The sequence below is a fragment of the Podarcis melisellensis genome (genome assembly GCF_964234715.1).
Source record: "Podarcis melisellensis genome assembly, chromosome: 12".
Classification (NCBI taxonomy): domain Eukaryota; kingdom Metazoa; phylum Chordata; class Lepidosauria; order Squamata; family Lacertidae; genus Podarcis; species Podarcis melisellensis.
Genome location: NC_138544.1, coordinates 43,016,502 through 43,042,446, shown reverse-complemented (window position 1 = coordinate 43,042,446; position 25,945 = coordinate 43,016,502). Strand labels below are relative to the sequence as shown.

The window sequence follows — 25,945 nt, the reverse complement described above, 5'->3', positions numbered from 1 at the left end:
GGTTTGAGCCTCACATTGGGTGAAATATTCCTGCATTTCAGGGGGTTGGATTAGATTATCCTCGTGGTCCCTTCCAACTTTGATTCTATGAAAGACACATATCTATTTGATTTTGAGTATGTCCCCAGTGGTTTGGTTTTGAACTGGACTCCTATAGTAACCCCAGCAAGAACTTCCATGGGAATGGGTTCCATAGTTGAACTATCTGTCCTGAATCTTCCAACATTCAACTTCCTTGGGTGCCCATGAATTCGCACATTACGAGTGAGGAAGAAAAACTTTTCTCACTCCACTTTCTCCATGCCATGCACAATTTTATAAACGTCAACCATGTCACCTTGTACTCACCTTTTCTCTCAACTAATGCTGCCACCTTTCCATATATGGGAGTTTCTCCCTCTCCTTCATCGTTTTGGTTGCCTTTTTCTGGCAGTTGCCTCCCTGTGGTGGCAGAATTTGTGCTAGATTAGGACAGGGGTAGGCAACCTAAGGCCCAGGGACCGGATGCGGCCCAATGGCCTTCTAAATCTGGCCTTCGGACGGTCCAGAAATCAGCGTGTTTTTACATTAGCAGAATGTGTCCTTTTATTTAAAATGCATCTCTGGGTTATTTGTGGGGCATAAGAATTTGTTCATTATTTTTTCCAAAATATAGTCTGGCCCACCACATGGTGGACCGGCCCATGGCTGAAAAAGGTTGCTGACCCCTGGATTAGGACATACCTAGGCATCCCTTCATTGTCGCAAGGAGAATAGGGAATGTAGTTGTTGTTGTTGTTGGCCTTCATTGTCATAAGTTTAAACACAAACCGTATATAAAAGACTAGATGCCCACCATTGAATAAATCAGGCAATTTTAGATTTAGCTTTAAGAATCTCGAGGGAATGTAGTTACAAGTGGTTCCTTGCTCCATGGATTGTGCAACAGGGACTTGCTTTGGAACCGGGCTGAATGCAAATGATTTCATTCTGAGGCACGTCCCTTCTGAAGCAGGTTAGAGAGGCTTCCCACAATTTCTTACTGTAAGTGCTTTGCTATGGAGATGGCAATGATGTAGTATCAGTACTGAGAGTGCCTTTTCTGTTATGCTCCAGACCTTGTGCCCCAAGGATTTCCCCCTTCCTAGCCTTCTGTTTTATTCAACCGCACCAGGGCTTCAGCTCACAGAAATCCTACAATTAAAACAAAAAACTGCAAGCCCAATACCCTTGCACTATCCAGGAATGCAGATGTCTCTGCAGATGTCTCCCACCTGGAAAGGGGGCCTTTGTTCAAAAGGCCTTCAGTTAAGAAACTGGTGGTATGTTTATCATTATTTCGTTAACTTAGATCTCATCCTACTTCCTGCAAATGCAATTTAGCACATTGTTGTTTGACATCATGAAATAAGCATTGGTTACATCTCCCCCCCCCCCCCAGTATTTGTTTGAGTTGGTTTTATTTCTTTTAAGTTTTATGCTGGACTTCCTTCATGTCACTCTTGAAATGTCCCAGGACTGACATGTTTTTCATCTTCAGGGGGAAATACCCACTCTCCAAGCTTTCCCAGTTGTCCAGTCCATGCTATTTCCGTTGAAAAGTCCTGTCATAGGTTTGTAGTACTCATAGGACAGGGTGGTAGACCTGCAGGTCTCTGTCTGCCCCAATAGTCAGATGGAATGTGCAGAGGGAGAAATTGGGAGGAAAGTTGAAACGGATGGAAGAATGGGAGTGGGGAAACCTGAAGCAAGCAATTCAGATTTCTGGCAAGAGTGATCTGTTCCTCCCCCAGCAGCTCTGCAAGACAGTGCTTTGAAAGGGATTCTGCCAGATGTCAAAATCTAGATAGCAATAGAATGCACTGACATGAGGGAAGATGTTCTAGGATGTCTGCAAAGAGAAGAGCGCAGAATCATTTTTGCATATAGAATGATGCTTGTCCCAACTGTCACAAATTAGTTGACTTGAGGACTTAGACATCATATCGTTTTGGAGAGCTAACAGGTATCTTCTCAGAGTGCTCTCTGACCTTTTTTCTCTTTTTTGCAAATGGAAAATGAGGGAGTTAAATTAACAACCCTGGAGTATCTTGGCAATTAGTGAAGAGGATTTCATCCGCTCACCCTCATCATTTTCTCACACTTTGGGACAGGCAGGATATTTTTAATTTGCAACCGTTATTTCAATCTGTCATAAAAATAATTCTATAAAAAATTGCTTTCGTTCCAATTATACTGGAACTCTAAGCTGTGTTTTTATTTCCATCTATAAGTTAATGTAAAGCCTACATCAATAAATGGAAAGGAGAAACACATACGCACTCAGAAAATCTGAGTGTGATATTCAGTTTGTTGATATTTAATGGTAAGATATTCACTAGCACTGAAAAATACATTAAGTAGGGCAAAATATGACATCTTGAAGTATCTGGGGAGAAGAAGACATTTAACATTTCTCTTGGATGTATTTTCCTTACTGTGAATTAGAGCTCTCTAATTCCCCACCCCCACCTCCATTTTCTGATGTGGAGCTGAATTTTGACAGAAGTAGTTTTTTCTTAACAGATTATTTGCTTGGTGGTAATGGTGGCCAGCTGACTTTTGGTTTTAGTGACATGTAATGCAGCTGCCTTAGACCATAGCTGGACATTTAATTGTGGCTAGAATTCTTCACTCCCCAGGCTGAGAGGCCCAAGGTCATCTGATGTGTTTTGTGGCTGATTGAAGGTTTGAATCTTGGTCTCCCAAATCCTGGTTCAACGCTCTAGCCCAGGCATAGGCAAACTCGGCCCGTCAGATGTTTTGAGACTACAATTCCCATCATCCCTGACCTAGCTGTGGTCAGGGATGATGGGAGTTGTAGTCCCAAAACATCTGAAAGGCCGAATTTGCCTATGCCTGCTCTTGCCACTACACTCTAGGACTCAACTTGCTCTTTCTTTAGATCAAAGTACTCCCAACCTGGTGCCCTCTAGATGTTGGAAAGTAACTGAACCTTTGTACAGACAACTCCCAATTTACGTGGGAATTACATTATGAGGCACCATGTGGTTACATGAAATCACACATATATGAAATACCATTGGAAAAGCCTGCAAACAAGCTGTAAACCTCTTGAAACCATTGAAAAACCCCTAAAAAATCAGCAGCACTTACTGGATACCAAACTCCACCACAATCACTCCCTCCAAACCTCCTTGTTCAAACTCCAACTCCTCAGGCTTCAATGTTCAGTGCAAGGGCTCCAGGGATTGCACTTGCAAAGGCTTGTGGGATTGCTAGATACTGTTTTTGTACCTTTTTGCCCTTTCTGGGCTGTTTTAGGGCAGTTTCCACCATTTAAAAAGTCGCTTCCAGGTTTGATGCAATGCATGCTTGCGCGTCAATTGGTTGTTGCCTGTAGTTGCAACATTTCTCTCTCACGTGTGAATATTCACCCCTCTGCCAGTTCTGACTGGACAGTTGCCTGGATCCATTTTCCCCGTAAGCTTTTTATTCTTATCTTATGTTGTGAACCCGTAATGTTAATACTGCTGAGTGTGTTACTTTGTTTTTATCAGTTTCCGCAAATGAATTTATTTTTTAAATGATGTGCAGTGTGGAAAAGTTTGTTTTGTACATGTTAATTACACCATTCCAGATCTTTCTTTCTTTCTTGAATTTTGATTTTTTAAACAGTTTGTAAGCAGCCCAGATGACTTGGTTGATGTGTGATATATACATGCAACAAATAAAATAAGAAAGGAGGAGCTAGTGGATTTATTTCAGTATGCAGAAGTGCCGTGCTGTAGTTTATTTATTTATTAATTATTTAAACTTAGGCTGCAGGCTTAAAACAAGAAAACATTCTTGGAGTGGGGGCTTTGGATATGGCATAGATGTTGGTGCACTGCTAAAGAGGGAGATTGCCAGTGTGACAGCATATATGCCATCAGAAGACCCCATGGTGCACCCTTGGAAACGTCTGCAGTGCTGGCTATGTGTGTCAAGGGTGGCAGAAGATTTGCAGAATCCTAAGCCTTCTGGTCCCAAAGTGAGCCCTCAGTGAAACCAGCCTTGGAGCTGGTGTACTTAATTCCCTTCCATCCATTGCAGTGAGGGGTCAAAAAGAGAAGTGGTGGTAAAGAACAGAACCAAAATAGTGAAGGGAAAGGTACCCACCATACCCACTCACTGGATATGGCAAAGCAGAAAAATCTTTTCCATTCATGGAGTAATTTAACCTCCATGTACACTGCTTAACTATATCTGCATATTGCAATTACACGTAAATTAAGCAGGACGTGCAATAAAATGGTTCAGGTATTAATCTAAAAATAAACATCTCACCAGGAGTGCTACTATAAATATAAGCATCACTGAGGCTGAACTGTTCAAACTGATATTTGTTTGATGATTACCTTGCCGTTCTATCCCGCCCCCTTTGTTTGAGTGTCATTCTATAATGAGCACAGAGTTTTCTATGTGGAGAGTAGAAGCCTACACAATTATGGTTCATGTTGACAAGTTAGAACTTTTGTTTTGTTATTAACAGGTTTGGCAAACATCGAAAAGATGACAAGATTGAGAAAATAAAAGTGCAGGAAGCTGTTACTTCAGAAGAGGAGAGAATACGAATGAAGCAAGAACAGGAGAGGTAGATTTGGTCTTTTGCTTAAATCTTGATAGAGGTTTTTTTTTTACGTTTGGTAATTTACATTCCACTAGAGTTCATTTTTAGTCAAATGACTCAGATACAAATATGTTTGTAGAGCTCATGTAACTAATGGGAGAAAGCAGAATATATATTGGACATCAGCTAGGATAATTTGACTATATTCAGAGGCTGTTATAGCAACCAGGCATCTGTTTCATGATTTGTCATCCCCACTCCCCCTTCTTTACAGGGGCAACTGGAGTAATAAGTACACCTGTGCTAGAATTGATTGTCTAGACACTTTCAAAAACATTAATATTTATATGGAATTGGAATAAATTTTGTATCTTTTCCTGAAAACATTTGCGTATCTACTTTTGTTGATTTTACACTGTGTCTTCAATTGAATTTGAAACTCCTCGTTGGAAATAAATATTGTCACTGGAGATCAACCTTTTCCTGTTGTCCTGTAGTGTTGTGTAGATTAAATAGCTGGGTATAAAATAACTAGTGAGTACTCCTTGCTGGAGTATTTCCCCCTCAAATTTAAGATCTTCATGCTTTTATAGAATTACTTCTGTCAAATTCCATCTGTATAAGCCCAGTTTTCCAGTAACCAACCAAATGCATCCCCACATACCTAGCTAATGCATACTTCCCCAACTTTTCAGTGCAGTTATGCCCACAGAAAGAAATGTGTGCCTGGAATAACCTGGAATTGCATTGGATAAGGAGGCTTATATGAGGCAGGAGCTGTGCGTGTATACAGCGCTGCTCCCATGTGCATAATGGACATCTGGACCAGAGTTCCGAGCTACAATCATGCACCAAATAACATTAATTTAATTCTCATAAATGCTTATATCTGAACGCAGGCCTGCAATTCCAGTCTGTCACTTCCAGAGCACTACAAAATCACATTGAAGTCAATTAACTTGATTAGCTTTGTGATGCAACAGTTGATTCTAAATTGCTGCCACTATTCCTACAACATTTTACTTTGCAGTGAAGTTAAACACTAACAACGATGGCTATTTATAATTCGAAAAAAATATTAATAGAAAATAGGTCGCTGACTAATTGCAGCGTGCTGCAGTATTGACGTTAATGAAGCTATTCCAGTTTAGATTGCATGTTGAACTGTAGTCGGATCCCTTTTTTAATTTGCGTCATTAAATTACCTTGGAATACAAATATGCGCATAATTTTATAAGCAGGACTACACATGTCTACGCATTTCATTGTTTGTTTCGATCAGAAAACTCTTAGTACTTTACACTGGATGTCCGCCAGCAGTGTTGAAAATTCTTCCCAGTATAAAGTAATTTCTTGGGCTGGGATCCAGAGAGGCCTCTATGTACATGAGGGGTGGGCATCGCTTGCTTCTGACAGCAGCCCTCGTGCATTATAGGGTGCTGTCCTAAAGCTTAAACTTAGCAAGCTGCCAGTCTTCGGGGAGGCTTTTCAGGGGAAATAGAAACTGACGGGAGAAATGTGGCAAGACACATTCCCTTCCTTTTCTGTTAGCATGGCTTCAAATGTTACAAAAAAAGAGAGGAGGGAACCTGATAAAGCAACAGAAGAAACAGTTTGCTTCTCATGGCTTTCTAATCCAGGCACGAATATGCATGCTTTTTTTATTTCTGATTCTGGAAATATAAATTGGGCTAATTGTAAACATACCCTCAACAGTAAAATTAGATTCATGTCCTCAGTTTAAAGCAGAGGTGGGGGAATCTGTGGTTCTCCAGATGTTGCTAAACTGCAACTCTCATTGTTCCTCACTGTGGCTGATTGGAGTTGCGGAGTTCAATAGCATCTATGTTCCCTAGCCCTATATTTAAAGAGAGAGATCTTGATAGCCAATCCCTGGTAAGGATCACTACCTTGTACCTTTATTCCTAGTATTGTGTAAACCCAAGGAACAGAAGCAATAATCCATCATAACATATATTTTAATAAGTGATGGTATATTTGTTGTGCACTGTATTTGCTATGCACTAATGTAACATATGAACTTAATGACACATCTCTCAAGAACATTTCACAAACTTGGATTATGCTCAAGCTAGGTATGATCATGCCATAAGCATGTGATTCCTCCCCCCCCCAAAAAAAAATACTTAACGTTACATATCTAAGTTTACAAATGTTCAGTCTAATGTGCACATCCAAAATTGTACTGTGAGAAAGCAGCCCTAAATATTAAGCCATGTCTGTGTCTTAACAAATATATATATATATATTGGGATAATTTTACATGAATTGACTCCCACATTTTGTTCCTACACCAAGCCTATTCCAGCTGGAATAATTACTTTAGTGATACATTCACTGGGCCTGCATGATTACACGGGAGGTGTTGGTCTTGGGATCTCCTGTGCTACTTGTTCCCTTTTCCTTTGAAGTTGGGAGTTTCTTTCCAACCCACTTCCTACAGTGCCAGTTACTAACGTGTTTCCCAATGTAAATTGCCTATGATTGTTATATTCTCATGTTTTTCTCTTTCGTTTTATTTGAGTGATGATTGTTTAAGAAAAATAACAGTGTTGACAATAGCTCATTATTATTCTAATAAGAACAAAACAGAAAAAAGATATGTTAAGATCCAACCCATTGTAAACTGCTTGGGATAAATATAGTATATAATTAAGGGGACTTTAAATGACTCCTTGCAAGGAAACTGACCAGCTAAAAGAGCTGCCCTGAAACTTACTGCTGTTAGGAGAAGCAGGGAGTGTAAGGAGAAGCAGGAAGTGTAAAACAGTATAATAAAAAAATTCTGTGGCTGAAACTTTGGCCCATCCTTGAAAAATTTGTTAGGGATCCAGTAGAACATTTCAATTTAGAGAGTAGCTTGTTTTTAGAAATACTTCTGTTTTTGCTTCTTCCTGTGCTGTTAATGACACAAATAACTTAATATCAAATTTGCTTGCTCTAATGATGAAATGCACAGGGGAGCTAGGTTTGGTGTAATGAATTTGCTGTGTAGAACCAAAATGCAGCGAAAGTCCACCGGGGTTAGAGAACAAGTGGATGCTCCATTAAAAAATCAATCAGGGCCACAATTATATAAAATTATTTTGCCCTGACTCTATAATTTTAATAGTGTTTTGCTTGCATTATATTTTGCTCGAAGTCTTGAAAGTATTTTGTTCACATTGATTAGAAGACAAGTAAATTAATGTAGCTTAATTTTTCATTGAACGAATTGAATTAAGACTGCCATTTTTATACAGTATCCCACTGCTTTATTATGAATCCCATCTTGTATGAAGCAAGATTCCTTCAGCCATTCTTAGTGTATCCTTGAAACCCACAGAAAAGGAAGCTATTTCGGAAAAGGAGATTGTTAAGTGTGCCCAAATATATAGTAAATATTTCTTTACCCCCTTTATATTTATTTATATTATATAAATATCAAACATGGCTGATAGTTTCAATTCCTGAGACTGGCCAATGAAAATAAGGCATGGTCCTATAATAGTACTCAAGTAATATGATCTTTTTTTTTTAAAGTACAGTAGTACATTGCATTCTACACATGACACATATGTCAGTGCACCTGTATTGATAGAATGATAGCATTTTGATCACCATGTAGACGAAACTTGGAAAAACAGATACTCTCCCACAGATATATGACCCTTTCCCTTAATTATGCAATTATGTCATTCCCTATTAAGTGCAATATAGTAAGATATTCGGCAGAGACAGAGAGAATGTGTTAAGCCTGCAGAGGGGGTAACAGCACAGGATTATACAACTCCCATCTCAGTTTAATCTTTGCAAGGATTCTTTCTGGAGTCTCAAGGCAAAGTGTGAAGACTTGCTAACTGATAAAGAGGCAGCATGAAGCAAACAAGGTTTTTCCATACTTGTAAACTTCAGCTCCTGATAGAAGCCACTTTCAAGGATTTAGAGTCCGAATCATAGATGGCAGAAGCATAATGGTAGTCTCCCCTGTCATCAGTGATGTCATGGAATCTACGCAATAGATGCCCATAAATCATATTGAAGACAGCAGTCTGTTGCAGCCTGCTAACTGGGAAAAAAGTGACATCCTCCAAGCAGCAATATATTGTGGCTTGAATGCGGGGGAAACTGTGACATTCCCGAAACAGAATTGCTTCCTTAAGGGAAAATGTCTGGATCCCATGCAACAAATGGAAAACCGCTACACATTTATCGCACTAAAAAATTGATTTTCCAGAAAGGCCCTAAAGAAGAGATTTGAGAGGCGCAAAAGCTTACATTCCAAACATTTATAATCTCTGTACAGCTTAGATATGCATCCTTGTCTGTCAGTTCTTTTGGCAGTGTGTATTAATTAAACAACAATAATAATACTATTTAGATATTTATTTATAAATGCATGTTTACTTGTTAATCACTTAACTATTGGCTGTCTTGGTTTAGAACAGAAAAAATCATGTTGCCAGTGGTTAGCTCCCAAGGGCAAGTTGGAATGACATTACTTACAGGGATAGCTAGATTTTGGAGGGGGTCATGATGGGGTTTTCTTGAAATGCTGTTTTAAAATATTTAAGAGCTCCTGATATTGTTGACTTGCAAAGAGCTTCGGGAGTTAGTGCTAAAGATTGATCAGTCTCCAAAAGTTAACAGTTGGATTTGTGCATTTCTAAATGTGAGCCATCCTTTGGAGAAAAAAAACAAATCAACCACCCTTGGTGTTTATTGTTTCAAAACTTTGCTACCCTTTTGCTTCTTAGTCAAATAAGATTACATTTATGAAGTGAATCTGTTAGTATCCTTCTCTTTGCAAATTTAGTCAGTGGGTATCAGTGCTGAAATGAAAACAGCCTCTGTCCTTCACAGCTCCTGAACCAGAAGGGGGAGCTCCCCGCACTGGTTTTGTGGGTCTTTCTGATCCCAAGTGTGAAGAAAGTGGAGACAGAAATTTGCCAAGTGGAATGTCTAGGAGCTCATGGGATTGAAAATAATGACTGCAGCAAAGATTCTCAGTCTTGGTTTCTAAATGTATTGTGCATTGCCAAGACTCTTCAGTTGTAAGGATGGCATTAGGACTCTACTTTATATTTAAGAATGTATTATAAATGGCTAAAAGGAGTACAGTAGTCTTTCCAAATAATTTGTACCATGATATTTTTGTCATCAGCCTGTCTCTGAATTGAAAAGTGATGTGAGAAAAGTTTCTCCCTTGGAACCAGAAGGAACTCTTAGTGAGGTTTTAAAAGTTATAAGCTTCACAGTCTCTGCTGGAAGTTATATTTGCAACAGATTACTTACTTAAGGCAGTAGGGACCTAAAACACAGTGAGACCTTCGTCCACGTCAAGGTGATGACTGCTCACCCATCATGTAAATAATAACTAGAAACTATGTGGGTATATGAACTATGGTTTGAAGATGTAATGCAGACTGATATGTGTATGTATGTACATGTATATACATTTAACAGAATTAATTAATGAACATAAGTTAAATATAAATAACTTACAGTAAAATGCTTTAATTGCCTATATCTTACCTTTTGCACCATCTTGGAATGAAATTATTTCTCAAGTATGCATTTACACTGTCACCAGATTACCCTACAGCAGCATATAATCAATCCCAACATTCCTAATATTTCTAAATCTCTTTTCATATAGTAAATTACCAATCTCTATGTATTCAGTAGGGTTGCTATCTTTCCTTAATCTCTTAGCATTATAGCCACCAGTTGTTCCCACATCTTTCTAATTATATATTTTTTAAGTTTTGAATCTTCTTCCAAGACTTGCCGTACAGAATTCTTGCCATAGTTAAAATATGAAGATTTCCTGAGACCCAATATGTTGATGGGGACACTCAAGTTTACATTGTTCAAGAAGCATACTGAAGAATCTCATCTTTCTGGAAAATTTAATTAGTCACATTTACTACCATAACTCCATAAATGGTAAAAAACTTCTTTTCTCTCTTTACAAAACCAGCATTCCTCAGTTTTCTTGTCACACCAGACTGTCCTATATAAATGTCATATCATCACAGCAAAATCATCGCATTCTTGCCCAATAGTACTTAGTGTTAGATGTCACAATAAATTGCATTTATTTAGATTGTGGACACCCAAAGTATAATCATGAAATAGAATGTGCATACATTTAAAGGTATATGTGCATGTACACATTTATTAATAGATAATGCATACTAAATAATTGACTATATTGATATCTTGTTCTGGAGGACTTGGTCCTCCAACAATGGTAATTTTATGTATTGTCTGTTCCCCTTAAGGGTGTTAAAGCCTACGCCTCTCAGAGATAATACAGCCTTTCTTCATCTTCCTTTAGTGCCATTAAAGCTACAAGCCTTTTGCTGTAAAAAAGTATACTAATGAATAGAAATGTTACAAGAACAGAAGTCTTGTGTTTTCCCTTCATCATGCATCATCCATTTTAATTAGAGGAAAGGGTAGTGAGCACAGTGACAAGAGTGTGGAATTAAAATCATTAATTGATGTCAAGCTGAAGAGAGGCTGCTAACATGAATTTAGTGACAGCAGGAAGGAAATTAACCTTATTACTTTATTTAGAGCATTAGTTTATTTAATATTTTTGTCTATGCAAATCCAGAGTGCTTTATTTATGACAATGGCAAAGGACAAATAATTCATTAAAAATGTGAATATTAATTATTTCACAGCAATGAATCTTACAATAGGCTCACTGTTCTTAGAACATCCATTAAAGTTGGTAGACATGGACCTTAATGCGCTTAGATTTTTATTTTCAGGGCCAACATTCTTACATAAATGAATAGGTGGGATTGCTCATGTGGTTTGTGTTAGAAAACCACCTGATGAAAAAATGCATCAAATGGCATTGTTCATTTTAACGTGGACTATAGTGGAACAGCCAGAAAAACACATTTCTTATAATTTTGCATATAGTGCCATTTGAGAAAACTGATTGTATTCGTTTTGTCAGTGAAAGTATGGTCAAATAACAGCAAAGATTTAATGGGAAGCATACTAACGTACTCTTGAAAGGACAATAGCACCATCCTTGCAGATCATTTGTGACCTCAGGGGTCATGATAAAAGAATAGTGAGAGTGTTGTCTTCCAGTAAAGGCCATCTGGAGCTATTAAAATATCAGATGGAGTCAGGGCTTCAACAGCAGGATGCTCTTCTGGTGTATTTCCAGAATTCCCAATGAGACCATAATATTTTTACTGGGAAATCTACACTTTGTTTCTTCAGAGCAAAATATTTTCATTGCACTTGTAGACTAGACAAAGAGATTTGGGAGTAGAAACTCTATCGACTGTAAATACAAACTGATATCTCACTTTGGTATTTTTAATTGGTGCAGTAATGTTTTTTTGTTATAGTCTTCTGAATCCTACTCAACACACAATTACTTGCACTTTGGCCATGACTTGACACATATATTTGTACATGGACCACCCTATTTGACAGCTAAGGAAAAACAAATATCTGTGGGCCATGTAATCCCATCCTAGTTCTCGGTCTTCTCTGTAATGTCCTTTCGCTTGTAAATTTCCAGTGGTCCTCTGCCTTAAAAAGGAACACCAACAAAATGAGCAGCCCACATTGGTAATTAAGATTTAATTTATTCAAATGTATCATTCAAGGGTTTAACAGTGGCAGTTAGTTGGAAGCTGTTAGACTTTCATAGTTGCACTGCATTTCACATGTCGCAGTACCAGCAGAGATGTAAAAGTTCACAGGTGCACTCTGCAGCATCAGACCCTTGTCTGAAATCCTGCAGATCTCTTGCTAGTTTGTATAGATGATAATGCGCTAGATGGCCCAGAGGTCTGACTTGGTATAAGGCAGTTTCACATGTTCCTGTGATCTTACATAAAGATTTAGGGAAATAGCCCTTTCTCTTGAGCGACATGCCTAACAAACTGTGGCTTGGTACATTACAACATCCAAAGTACTCACTAAACCCATTCACACCCAGTTACTCTTTGCAGAGTCAGGGCAGATTACAGGATTAGTAGTGCTGATCTATTTCCATGTCACATTGGTATGTTTATGATACTTGCGAGGAAAGAACAACAGGATATGCAATATAGCCAAGCAGTCATGACCAAAGTACAGATTCCTTTCTAGGTAAAAATAATATATACTTTTTAGAACATCTAGAATACTGTGTGTTCTTTTGGGCAGGTGGTGATGGTAGGTTTGTTGGTCTGCCGGCCAAGACTGATAGCTTATAAAACAGAAACAGGGTTTCTCCAATTTGACCACCCCATACTTGCAGGGCTTAGGGCAGGCATAGGCAAACTTGGCCCTCCAAATGTTTTGGGACTACAACTCCCATCAACCCTAGCTAACAGGACCAGTGGTCAGGGATGATGGGAGTTGTAGTCCCAAAACACCTGGAGGGCTGAGTTTGCCTATGCCTGGCTTTGGGTGATATAGATCTGAAGTCTTGAAAGGCACGCCCATTACAACTCTTCCCTCTCCCTGCCACAGCAGATGAGGGACCCTCTTAATACCAAATAACCATTTAAGGATGATTCATTCTAATACACAATTATTGGAAGTGAGCTGCTCTTATTGCTGTTAAATTTAACAGTGCCGGAAAACCTATCAAATTATCCAACTTGCACTACAGGAGTCCAATACTTTGCAGCTAAAAGCGCTTAAACATCATGTTTACTCTAATTTTTAAAGGCAGCGGCAATTATCTGAATAATCAAAGGGATAGTGAATTCTCCGCATGTGTCTCTGATTTGTAGCGTTAGTCAAGCTGTAACATGTATTTCTAAACTACTTACGCCTCCAGTCATTTTGGTGCTGCCTGTGTGCTTTCATACCAATTTTATACCTCCACCCTACCCATAAATGCAGTCGGGGGAATTTTGTGTTGCTGTCTCACATGGTAAAGTGCCCAAAGGTGCTGCTGTATCAGCCTAGATCTGTGCTGTTTGTTCGTATTGTCTACTCCAGGGGGAACCAACATGCTGCCCTCCCAATATTCTTTTCAGATCTACACTTTCCATGTGCAGGTGCAAATATTAGTAATGCACTTAAAGAACCAAAATGTGTAGTTTCTAAATGGGAATGGCTAATATTTCTAGCCATAATACTACTGTATTAAACATTATCTAAATTACATTCAAATGTCTATAATACATAATTCACAGAAGAAATGTGGCTGCAATATGTGGAGATGCTTATTTTCTTATTAATTATAGGTATTACTCAATGAGATATTTATACAGTCAATGAATGAATGATATGCTATCCTCACCGAGTCAATGGAAAGTTTTCTATTGATTTAAATAACGTCAGCTTTTAACCTTCCGAGATATTCTTACGAGTTCTTTATAGAAACCATAAAGCGGGATTGCTAAAAAGCATTAAATAATCTGTGAATAGATGAAGGGCAGAGTTAGATTAAATATAAGATTAAAACCTCCACCATATGCTTTTAATGGTAAAGGATACTGAAAGCATTGTGTTGCAATGTGATATCATTATGGTGTGAAATACATCATCATACAAACACCAATGATTAATAATTACCACATGCAACAGAATCAAAGCACTTGTAGTTTTATGAGGCAATCTGCAAGCCACATATGGCAGGGTAAGAATTGTTTGAGTGACAGCATCTTACCTAATGAGAAAGCAAGTTGAATATCCAGAGTAAGGGAGTTCCAATGCTAAAATAAATAGCATAATAAAACTAAAACTCTACAATGGTTATATTCAATTCCACTGTTGGAGGCAGTATCTGAATATCAGTTGCTGTGAATCACTTGTTAGGAGAGTGTTGTTGCATTCAGGTTATGTTTCCAGGCTTTTCTTGGATATTTGGTTGGCCACTGTGAGAACAGGATGGTGAGCTAGATGGGTCTTTGGCCTGATCCAGAAGGCTCATCTTATGTTCTTGGGTATAATGAACCCATGGAGAAGGAGGACAGGAGGAATAACACCCAAAGAGGTATTTGGTGCCATCAGTATGGTCACATGGAAACATTACTGTGCTGCCTGCAACTTGCAAACCTTGAGTTACGTATGTTATATGTGTCTCCCCATCCACAAAATTTCTAAAGAGTTAGGAAATGTATGTACTCCGGAGTCTAACTCTGACTAAAGCCCCATGATTCTTAAGTACTGCACTCTAGCACTTTTGTGATTTCCCCCCCTAGTAGGTTTTACTTACCCATGAATATGAGCATTTTTGCACCCAGCTTTCAAATATATTTCTAGCCTTATTTCTCATTTCCAGAATTCAAGCCAAGACTCGAGAGTTTCGTGAGAGACAAGCTCGGGAACGGGATTATGCCGAGATCCAAGAATTAAACAGGACTTTTGGATGCGATGGTGACTCAATGTATGCTGGAATTGCTTCATATAATTCCTCCATAAATAGTGGCACAATGAACAATAGACCACAGAGCCCTAGGGAAGGGCCAACGGTTGAAGCGTTATATGCCCAAGTAAAGAAAGCACGCAATTCCAAGTCTTCACCTGCAGACAGGTAGGCACCAGGCTGCAGTCAATATTCTGCTTCCAATGTCTGGTTTGTATTTTATTTTATTTTATTATTTTTGGCTGTGGGAGGTGACTGTTCATCAGCTGTAAAGCCAGAACTGCATTTTATTAATGGCTTTTTAAAAGCCTTTGTAGAGAAAAATATTGAATTCACACAAATCAAGTCATAATGGAATGAGCAGTACAATCTTTTCAGATGATCCTAACACAATTCATCATCTCCTGGAAATGCTTTTGGATCCAAATTGCACTGTTTAGTATAATTCAAATTAAAGTCAAACTTGGAACAGCTTCTGGTTCAATTATTGGCAGTTCTAGTAATAAGCTGTGGTGCTTGTGGGTAGCATTTGACTTTGGTTCTCTGGGCCAGTGCCTGAGAGAATATTGCTTTTGTTTTGGAAAAGGGGTGCAAACAGAATTATTTAGGCCACTGTTTCTTGACCCCAAGGTGGGTCTCTCTGTCAGCCTTTTGACCGTTTCAAACCAATTCCTGATATAAGCAACACATTTTAATCTTGAAGCTTTAGATCTGACAACCTAGCTATACCCAATTCCTAATTTCCCTCTTGCACAGTTTAAAAACTGTGGATTTTTTTGTTTTTTGTTTTAATGATTACCATACTAGAGGTTGCTGCTAAGCTGTTCGTGGACATTCATTTAATTTGATCTATGATTGGTATGCTAGTAACAATTCATACTAAGCTCAAAGTAATAAAGATACTCTTTCATTGTTGTTGTTCATATTCCAAACTGAACCATATTCAGCCACTTCTAGGCAGGACAGGTTTCACCAAATCCAGTGGCATGCATGTGAAAAGAAGGCAGGCAAGATATAGAAGGTATAAAAACCAAACAAAGGGGTAGAAGTAGAGAGTGGAAAAAAGAAGTGAAGGGTGTCAGGGTATATAAAGATTAAGAATTTGTAAGAACTCTGTGGGCAGAGGCCATAGAATACATGCTTTGCATTCAGAAATCTCCAGTTCCAATCTCAATCATTTCCAGTTAAAGGTGACAACACAAAGAAAGTTTCCCCTGACTTCCAATCAGAGTAGACAATACTGGAATATATAGACCCAATGGCCTGACACTATAGAATGACTTTGTATTTTTATAGACTGGAGCAGTGTTGGGGAACTTTTGAACCACAGGCCAGCCAGGCCTCCCCAATTTGCCCATGAAGTCATTTGGGTCAAGCCACACCACTTGTTGCATATGGGATCAGGTGTGGGGCAGGTAAAGACATGGGTGAGCTAAAACAGAGGTTGATTATCAGTAGCACCTGCAAGGTTCCCTGCCCAGCATTTCTGAAGCATTGACAAAGAGCTGGTTGTTGCAGCTTACAGAGTGCTGTTCATGGCAGCCCTTTTGATCACCTAACCATCCAGGCAGTGATGATCATTGCAGTTTCCATGAAGAGCACTACAGTCGGCTAATTGCCAAGGGCTTTGTTCATACCAGTTTGCAAAAACTAGACACAAGACATCATTGTGATGTCACGTGATTGATGGGTGGTCACACCCCAGGATTAGGGACTATGACAAGTTTGACACTTGGCTTTGCAATGTTTTCTATCTGAGAGGGGCAAATGGCTTTTCTTGCACCTTTCCCAATAGCAGACATCAGAATATCTATCTATGGAGCTATTTTCTAACTGTAAGCTGCAGAACCTATTGTTTCCCTTCTCATTATAGGCACAGAATGCGATCCATCCATCTCAGCCTTAATACAGGGCTCCTGCACTCCTATAATTATGCTAAATATTACTGTAGATGAGACCAGTCTGCTGTTTCAAGCTTTTTGTTGCATTTCCCAGACCGAGCTTTGCTCAACCTTCTTTTACCTGTCATTCTTGGTGCCGTAAGAAACAACAAATATCAGTAGTTTCCCAGAAAGTTTTATTGAGCTATTTAATTTCTAATACAGCTATTATGGTGCAGCACAGTATGCTGTGTGTAATGCCAAGAAAAAAATTACATTCGGACCAAAGGTTGTTTTAAAAGTTTTCACCTGAACTAAACTCTAAGGAAAATGGTCCAGCACATAAGTGCACTGTTGCTGAGAAAGCAATCTTAAATCTTTTCCAGATTTTTCCAACATTATCATTGTGCTTAATGTGAAGCTACAAAAAGGATTTGTCTTAAGTGCATTTTGTTAGTGTTAATATGTAGATTGGCAACGAGTAGCTCCAGGTTTTAGGACCCTTGGCAGGCAGTCTCCTATATGAACGGGGCCCTCCTGAAGTTCACAATAAGGACCAGCTGCTTCTTGGCATACACAATTTTGTATTTCCTATAATGTCCTAGATGTTGCATGTGCCCAGGGCATTGTGGGGAAAACAAAATGGCAGCAGCCATTTGGCCATCATATGTTTATGGCAGGCACCGTTTTGCTTTCCCATAATGCTCCAGACCAACACAACATCAAGGACATTGTGGGGGGGGGGACACAAAAGGTCCACCGCCAGCAAATTTGCAGCCACCAGATCTGTGTTCTCTGGTAGTGGGGGTGCTAGACCAGGTAGGCAGGCATTAGTACAGTGGGACCTGCTTTGGTGCAAGCTGCCTGACAATTTAGTGTGTACATGTTGCTGGGCTTGAGTCAAGATGTGGTTCAGTCTACAAGCAAGTCGATAGTCAAAAGTCCCTTTTTATATTAAGGGTCCCACTGAAATCACTGTAAAAGGTTACTGATAACAGAGTGAAGGTTTTGTTAAAATTATGCCAGTTTCCATCCTGATCCTCACAAGTTTATATTCCAATAGATTTAATTCCTATCAAGTAATTTCCTTTGAAACATAACAAAATGTTTACTGGGTAATGTTCAGAGAAATTAAAAATTAAGGTATTTTCCATTACAAACAAATGGTTGGATTTTTTTACCAAACATTTCTCATTAAGAATGCTTTGGCATTGTTCACCAAGAGTTAATTTTAAGTTCAGCTAAAGATTTATCCATGGTCATTGCTACATTAGTTCCTTGTTTTATTCAGACATTATTTGGGAATTCTAAGTCCCCCCCCCTCGATGGTTACCTCTTCATTATGAGCATCAGAGAGTCACAGAGAGTTGGGGGGGGGGACTCTAGATGGAGTTTATAATTGGTTTATTTCCTTCTATTCCTTCTGTTTCCATACCAAACGGTGTCTGGAGAATTGTATTCCTGTAGCAAGAGCTTTTAGCCAAGCTAAGAAGTGTGTTGCTGGTGCGTTTTACATCATAGGGAAGAAAGAAAGAAAAAGACTGATCAATACTGGCTGTGGTTTTTATCATTATTGCTACAATAATTATTTCAGATTGAAATGATGCTGCTAAGTGTGTGTGTGTGTGTGTGTGTGTGTGGGGAGGGAGAGAGAGAGAGAGAGAGAGAGAGAGAGAGAGAGAGAGAGAGAGAGAGAGAGAGAGAGAGAAGGGTCAGGGAGAAAAAGAGAAGGAGGAGAGAGAGAATATGCTGTAACCCACCATCCAGAGAGAGAACCCCATGAAAAGACAGCTGCTAATGGACATTTACTGGCTGTCGCTGTGCCATCAGTTTCCACCAAGAGTGCATTGTCCTCAAATATAATTGAAATGAAATGGGCACCGTGCTGCTGTAAACCTAAATAGCTTCAAAATAGTAGGCTAGAATCACCCAACTTGCTGCGGACACTTTAATGGAAGCGTAAATACCGTAATCATATGCTTTTTGCATTCGCTTTGCCATTAAAAGAGGAAAAATGAAAAGGGAGACCTATGCTGAACTGGTTCCTGTTCCGCTAAAAGTGGAATGAGGTTATGTCATAGAAATATATAGATGGAAGAATTTTTGGCCAGGAGAGAATAAGCAGGGAAAAAATTCATCTCGTCCTTTGTTTAGTCTATTGGAAAAAAAACATGAATGCTGAGTTTTAAAAATTGTCACACATGATCCTGATACACTGCTGTCATAGGAAAGCAATAGACCATTTGATTTTGCTGTTGTTTATCTCGTAATATTTACCTCAGCTTGACTTCTGAGAGGCAGTGGATTATTCAGTAATACAATTTAGAAATGCACTGAAAAAGAATAAAAAGACTTGCTCTCAGAGGCCTCTATAAAAAAACCACCTTCCGAGTCATATTTTACTAGAGCTGTAAAATATTACATAGCAATATCTAGGTAAATATTTCTTTAAAATGGAAAAGCAAGATACTAGAATATTATATTAAACTTCATTATTTGTAATGTCAGTCATGTGAATGATCTTTAAAGGCTGAGGTGCCACTGCATATAAATCTAAGCTTTCTGCCAAACCTATAATAGATGGAGAGATACGAGTTATTCCTCAGGATAACACTTTCTGTAAGTGGTGGGAATTTATTTCTTTTTTCTCTTTAATGGAGAGGTTTAGACTTGCTATGAAGTCGTACCTTAGAACTGCTATGGCAAAAGTGAAAGGTCACAATTTTATTACTATTCCCAGCCGCAATGCATTCTGGAGAAAGCCTGTGGATTTATTAACTCCCCCGCACCTTTTGCTGTGGTTACTTATAAGTCCACAAATGGGCAAGCTTGCTTATGTTGAGTTGCACCTCATTCTGCGAATTAGTCCCATTGAGGACAGTTTTAATGAGTCTGCTAGAAAGGGAATGAATAACTGTGTGAGGTTGCTGTTTGTTACGTGCGCCTCAGGATCTCGAAAGTCAGTTCAACTGCTGATGGCCTCAAGGACAGCCAGACCTGCTAAACGTTTTTGAGAAAGGGGCCTGTTCCCTTTTGTGAAGCGAAAGAAGAGGCCCCTGAGGCAACTCACCTTCTCACCTCCTTAAAACAGCATCAGCATTGCACTCAAACATTGCTCTCTAGTGTCCATGAGTAGGGTTATGAAAGCCCTGCTTGTGAATGAGTGCGCCTACTCAAAGGGACCTTGGGATCTGATACCTTTCATTTCACATATCGAACCCTGCCAGATACCTAATGTGTTCCCTTTCAACTGACCTCAGAAATTTCAGTATAATAGGCTGAGATCCAAATGATCATGAGATTAGTTTCATGAACCTAAGCGATGGTTAAACTGGTTGTCTTCAAACCTCTCTCTCACACAAAACACCCACCCACACCATGGCAAACTACTTTTGAATCTGATAGGTGTTTAAGGCAGCTTATGATCCGCCATTGGGGTTTGCTGTTGAAAGTGTGAGAAAGCACTTTCAGGGGGGAAACACGGATGCAGAAACTTTGTGTGGCTAGAGAACGTAGGAGCCAACTCCTAGCGGCTGTGGGCCAACCACAATAAAATATTTGAGGGGGCTGTGCCCCCACAAAGTTGATGGGCATTCCCATTCAAATGGTTTGTTTGCACTGCATCATGTATGGTAATCAATTATGTGGGGTGGGGCTTACCTGGGCCCCCACAATATTTTATTCAGGTTGGCATCCTTGCTAGAGAACAAAAACTTGATAGACTTTCATGTCAGTTTGGTGGCCAGCATAGAAAGGAAGGCCCTGCAGGACAAACTGTACCTGCTATGTTCTGTAATATATGTTGTCACATCAGCAGAGTTGCCAAATCCTGGAAGTAAAAAAAATATGGTATGTTGATTTGACCTGTGAGCATGTTATAGTAGCAAGCATAATGGCAAAGGCTAGAGATTTGATAGCCCTGAAAAACGGAAGAAATCAGGGAAAATACCATTTTGTCTTGTTCCGAGTATTCCCATCCATTTTTCCCAGGTGGCAGGCATGTGTCAACTAGTCTTGCACATTTATGCACTTAGGAGATGTCTTTAAGTTAGCAGGTGTTGTGGACTAGGTAATAGTCCTGCAATTAGCTTGCCACTATGAGGCTCTGATGCGGGTGGCCCTGTGGGTAAAACCTCAGCGCCTAGGACTTGCCGATCGCATGGTCGGCGGTTCGAATCCCTGCGGTGGGGTGCGCTCCCATCGTTCGGTCCCAGCGCCTGCCAACCTAGCAGTTCGAAAGCACCCCCGGGTGCAAGTAGATAAATAGGGACTGCTGACCAGCGGGAAGGTAAACGGCGTTCTGTGTGCTGCGCTGGCTCGCCAGGTGCAGCTTGTCACGCTGGCCACGTGACCCGGAAATGTCTGCGGACAGCGATGGCTCCCGGCCTATAGAGTGAGATGAGCGCACAACCCTAGAGTCTGGCAAGACTGGCCCATACGGGCAGGGGTACCTTTACCTTTATGAGGCTCTGAGGGTGAATCCCAAAACCTGATTCTAGGAACTAAAGCATGAGATCTGACAATCCAAAGGATTTGACAGATGAACACATTCAAACACCCTGGCCTCTGATATGAAGCTGGACAAGTTAATTGGTCAGACTTTTAAAATTCCAGCTAATTTCCTTCAACATACCTGTATTCTTGTTTGGATAACATGTATCTGATGAGTATTTTTTTACTGGTTTTTCTTCAGCTATTGGTGGGTTCCCAGTTGTTACCACAAACCCCTCTGTCTGGATTCAACGGGAATATGAAAAATAACCTTTTCTTGTCACCATAAACAAGCATATCCTGCTGAGGAGCAGAGAATATTGATATTATAGACAAAGGTGGTCATGAGCATCACCAACACCCCAAAAAATCCTGACAATGACTGACTTCTGAATATTGCACTTGATTTATAGACTTTGATATGCAGTTTTCTATTTTACTGCTGCTTGTAACATGAACCAACAGGCCCTTCATCTGTTCCCCAAACAGACCAATAAGAATTGTTTGCTCTTCCACACACTCTGAATAAAGGAAGCAATTGGTCCCACTAACTTTGGTATTTAGTGGTCTTAGGTTACTACTCTCCCTCCTGCCAAGACGGATGCAATAAAAATCCGGTTTTAATATAAATTCATGAGGATTTATGCAGAGCCCCTATTGTGAAGTATATTTGCTGTGACTCTGTTCAGTGTTTGGGTTATGACTTTGAAGGTATAGCGGGGAGGATTCATAATGAGTGTTAGACAGATATTCTTGAGTCTTTCTAGCAAGACTAAGCTGATATGGCTGCAAAACTAGTTAACTTTGCAGTTACAGTGGACAAATAATTGTGGCTTTCTTGCCCCATTTTTTCCCTTCCTTTATCGCCTTAATGAGGTTTGTTTTATAATCAAAGGGCTGAAACTGTTTGTTTATTATTCTTTTTTTTCAAAGCCTGACATGGTTCTTTAAGACATTCTATACATGGGAGAATGTATGGAAAGATAAGGAAGGAATGGGCTTCCCCTAGCAGGTTGCAAAACAGGAAGAGAATGAGAGGCCCACCCAAAAGTTCACCTTATAGATAAAATAATTGAAGGTCACTTAACAATCATTCTTTGTTATGAGCTAGCAATAGCTCAATCCAGTTCTGCAAATGTTTTACTTAAGCACAACAGCTGTCAGTAGCAAGCCAAGAGAGCTTTTTTAAAGTACAATTTACTTTAGGAGTGAGTCAGAACTTGTCACCCTTAATCAGTGTAATGCTACAATTTATATGCAAAAAAGGAATGGTAAGGCATGTTACTGCTAGAAGATGAAAAAGGAAAACTACTTTTGTTTCCCTCATGTTACAGAATGCAGCTCGTTAATATGGAAAATCTTTGTAATCACAACAAACCGCAAAACTTGGTCATCTCAAGATACCTGGGGGTGCGTTTAAAAGGGTATTAGGTTAGCACAAAATTATTTGCCTTCAGGTCACCTCTGTACTCTAAAAATCTGACATTTTTGAGATAAAAAAACCTTAAAATGTATCTATGCACAGTCTGAGAAAATCCATATTTTGTTTGGTTCGTGAAAAAAGTGGTGTTGGGGAAGAGCTGTCGCTCAGTGGTAAAATGCCTGCTTTGCATGCAAAAAGTCCCACATCCAATCCCTGGCATTTTATGATGGGGCCAGTAAAGAATTAAACCTGAAAATCTGGAGAGCCATTTGCAATCAATGTAAACTAATCTTCCCCAACCTGATACCCTCTGTGTGTTTTTTTCATTACAACTCCTATCAGCCCCAGCCAACATGGCCAGTAGTCTGGAGTTGTAGTCAAAACTTATGGAGGGTAGCAGATAGAGGGAGGTGGCTGAATGCAGAGGAGCGATGGAAGGCAACAACTCAGGAACTCCCAGGGGAAGAAGGCTCAGAGCTCAGGGATTGGTGGTGGGACAAAAATAAGTGAAGAAGAAGAGAGAACAGACTGGGAGGAGGTGGTGTCAGAAGCGGAAGAGGCAACAGGGTTTAGTAAACAGGCAGAGGCTGTGGCAGAGAGCGGTCCAGACTCAGAGATGCATGCAGGTGGAGCGCACTGCCCCCAGCAGCATGATCCCGGCAGGGTGCCATTGCAGCTGCTCCCCCCACCCGCGCTGGGCACCACGCCCCCAGGACGTGCACCACACCCCTATGGGTGGAGCGCCATGTCCCCAGGACACCTGAAACACCCCTATGGGCAGCATGCCATGCCCCCAGGACACATGCCACACCCCTATGGGCAGCACGCCACGCCCCTGGGACACCTGCTCTCCACCACTGCCAGGAGGCAGTGGAAACAGGCTGCAGAAGAATCCAGGGCATCTCCCCCTCCCACTGTGACCAGCTCTCCTCCCCACCTGGTCTATCAGAACGTAGAGAAATGAAGAGGGCAGAGCAATGACTGATAAGACAGCAGAGCTTTAGGCTGCTGGGAGACGATAGTTAAAAAGCAGTGGAAAGGCAGGGACCTTCGGTTCTTACAACAGCCTCATTGGGGCAAGACAAACTGGGAAGAGCTGCTTTGATCAAGTCACTTTGAATGAAGGACACTGGTGTTATTTTATTGCTGCCCTATTCCTGACTCTGGCTCTTGACAGGAGGCTTGTGTAGACAATACTGAGCTAGAAGAACTGACACATTATATATGGCATCTTCTCATAAAAGCATCACAGGCATAACATCATGGTCTCTAGACATCCTTAGCTGTCAGCTCAGTTCAGCTATTCATCCCTGTAAACCTCTATACCTGTACTATCTCATGGATGACTATGGCGTTATACACCAAATTTTAGCTTTAGCTATTGGTTCCAGAATTTGACTCATAACGCCAAGCTTTCAATGAAATAATTACTTATTCAATGTACAATAATATATAATTGTTGGATGTACTCACCACAATAATTGTCAAATGCTTGGTCATAGGTTAAGGAGCGGGTAGCCAACGTGGTGCCTTCCAGGGGTTCTGGACTGCAACTTGCATCAGCCCTAGCCAACATGGGCAATGGTAGAGGATCATGGGTGTAGCCAAGGGAGGACGGAGGAGGGGGAATGCCTCCCTAGATCAAATAAAATAGAAATACTTAACTGACCAGTCATGTTGGTTCTGCCTCCCACCCAACAAAAGTCCTGCCCCCCTAACAAAAATCCTGGCTACGCTCATAAAGAGGATGATGGGAGTTGTAGTCCGAAATACCTGGAAGACACCATATTGGCTAAACCTGGCATAATGACACAGTATTGGTTTTATTAGATTTGCAATTCTGTTACACTGATCTGAAAGCTTAAATTTCATGACATACACAATAAAAAGTTCATATGGCATTGGATGGTTACATATTAAAGGAGAACTGAAACTGTTCCTTGTGCGTTATTGGTACATAAAATGTTACTTCACAGTTGCTACAATCTTACCGTATTTTTCGCTCTATTGGACGCACCGGACCACAGGACGCACCTAGTTTTAAGAGGGGGAAATCAAGGAAAAAAATTTATCCCCCCCCAGCCCCAAAGAGCAATGGACAGGCTGCGCGCAGCCTGTCTGCTTCTCCCAGAGCTTCTCGGGGCTGCGGGGGAGGCCCGGGTTCCACCCCCCCAGCCCCAAAGAGCAAAGAAGCCAAGACAGCGAGCGGGATCCATAGCCGCGCAGCCTCTCCAGCCAGGAGCTAAACCTCTCCAGCGCGGCTAAAGAAGAAGACAAGGCAGCAAGCGCGATCCATCGCTGCCTTGGCTTCCTCTTTAGCCTTGCGCAGCATCTTTAGCCTTGTGCCACGGGATGGATCGTGCCCACTGTCCACCAGGGCTGGACTAGATGACTCCTGGGGTTCCCTTCCAACCCTGCAATTCTATGACCTCAGAAGGTGTTGGGGGTCTCCACCACTGGAGGCTTTTAAGCAGCGGTTGGGGGACCATCTGCCTGGCGTTCTTTAGCTGTGATTCCTACATTGTGAGGGGGCTGGGCTAGATGACCCTCGGGTGACCCCCCCAACTCTATACAGTCCTATAGTTCTGCGGCAGGAGATCCAAGCCACTTCACACAATGCCCACTCCCAATTTTCATCAGAGAGACACTGGCTTCAGTGTCTAGGTAGGTACCCCCCTACCTGCCACACTTCCCCCACCCCACTTAAGCTGAGGGAATTTCTGCCCAGAGAAGCTCCTAGGTGAGGCAAGGGTTAAGATCTACCTCTGGTGGATCACGGAGAGGCGCGCAAGGCTAAAGAGGAAGCCAGGGCAGCGAATGGGATGGATCGCGCTCGCTGCCCGGCTTCCTCTTTAGCCTTGCGCAGCCTCCCCCGCCCGGCTGGAGGGGCGCGCAAGGCTAAAGAGGAAACCAGGGCAGCGAACGGGATGGATCGCGCTCGCTGCCCGGCTTCCTCTTTAGCCTTGCGCAGCCTCCCCCGCCCGGCTGGAGGGGCGCGCAAGGCTAAAGAGGAAACCAGGGCAGCAAACGGGATGGATCGCGCTCGCTGCCCCGGCTTCCTCTTTAGCCTTGTGCAGCTTCCCCGCACCCCGGCTGCAGAGGTTGCGCAAGCCTTTTCTAGAGGAGGGAGAAGGGACTGACTGGTGGTGTCTCTCCCTTCTCCCTCCTGGGGAAAAGCCCGCAAGAGCCGCGTGAAGCTTGTGTGGGGC

At 41.0% G+C, this 25,945-nt stretch overlaps 1 protein-coding gene across 6 annotated transcripts in view; it reads left to right on the top strand.

Moving 5' to 3' along the window:
- Positions 1 to 25,945, top strand: part of PARD3 (par-3 family cell polarity regulator) — a 527,255-nt gene that overhangs the window by 396,785 nt on the left and 104,525 nt on the right. For 3 of the 6 annotated variants that reach the window (XM_081931470.1, XM_081931469.1, XM_081931471.1), the window contains 2 exons: positions 4,514 to 4,615; positions 14,859 to 15,110. In XM_081931470.1, the coding sequence (XP_081787596.1) occupies positions 4,514 to 4,615; positions 14,859 to 15,110 (354 nt within the window). The remainder of the gene's footprint in view (positions 1 to 4,513; positions 4,616 to 14,858; positions 15,111 to 25,945) is intronic. The other 3 variants (XM_081931473.1, XM_081931472.1, XM_081931474.1) reach the window with 2 other exon arrangements.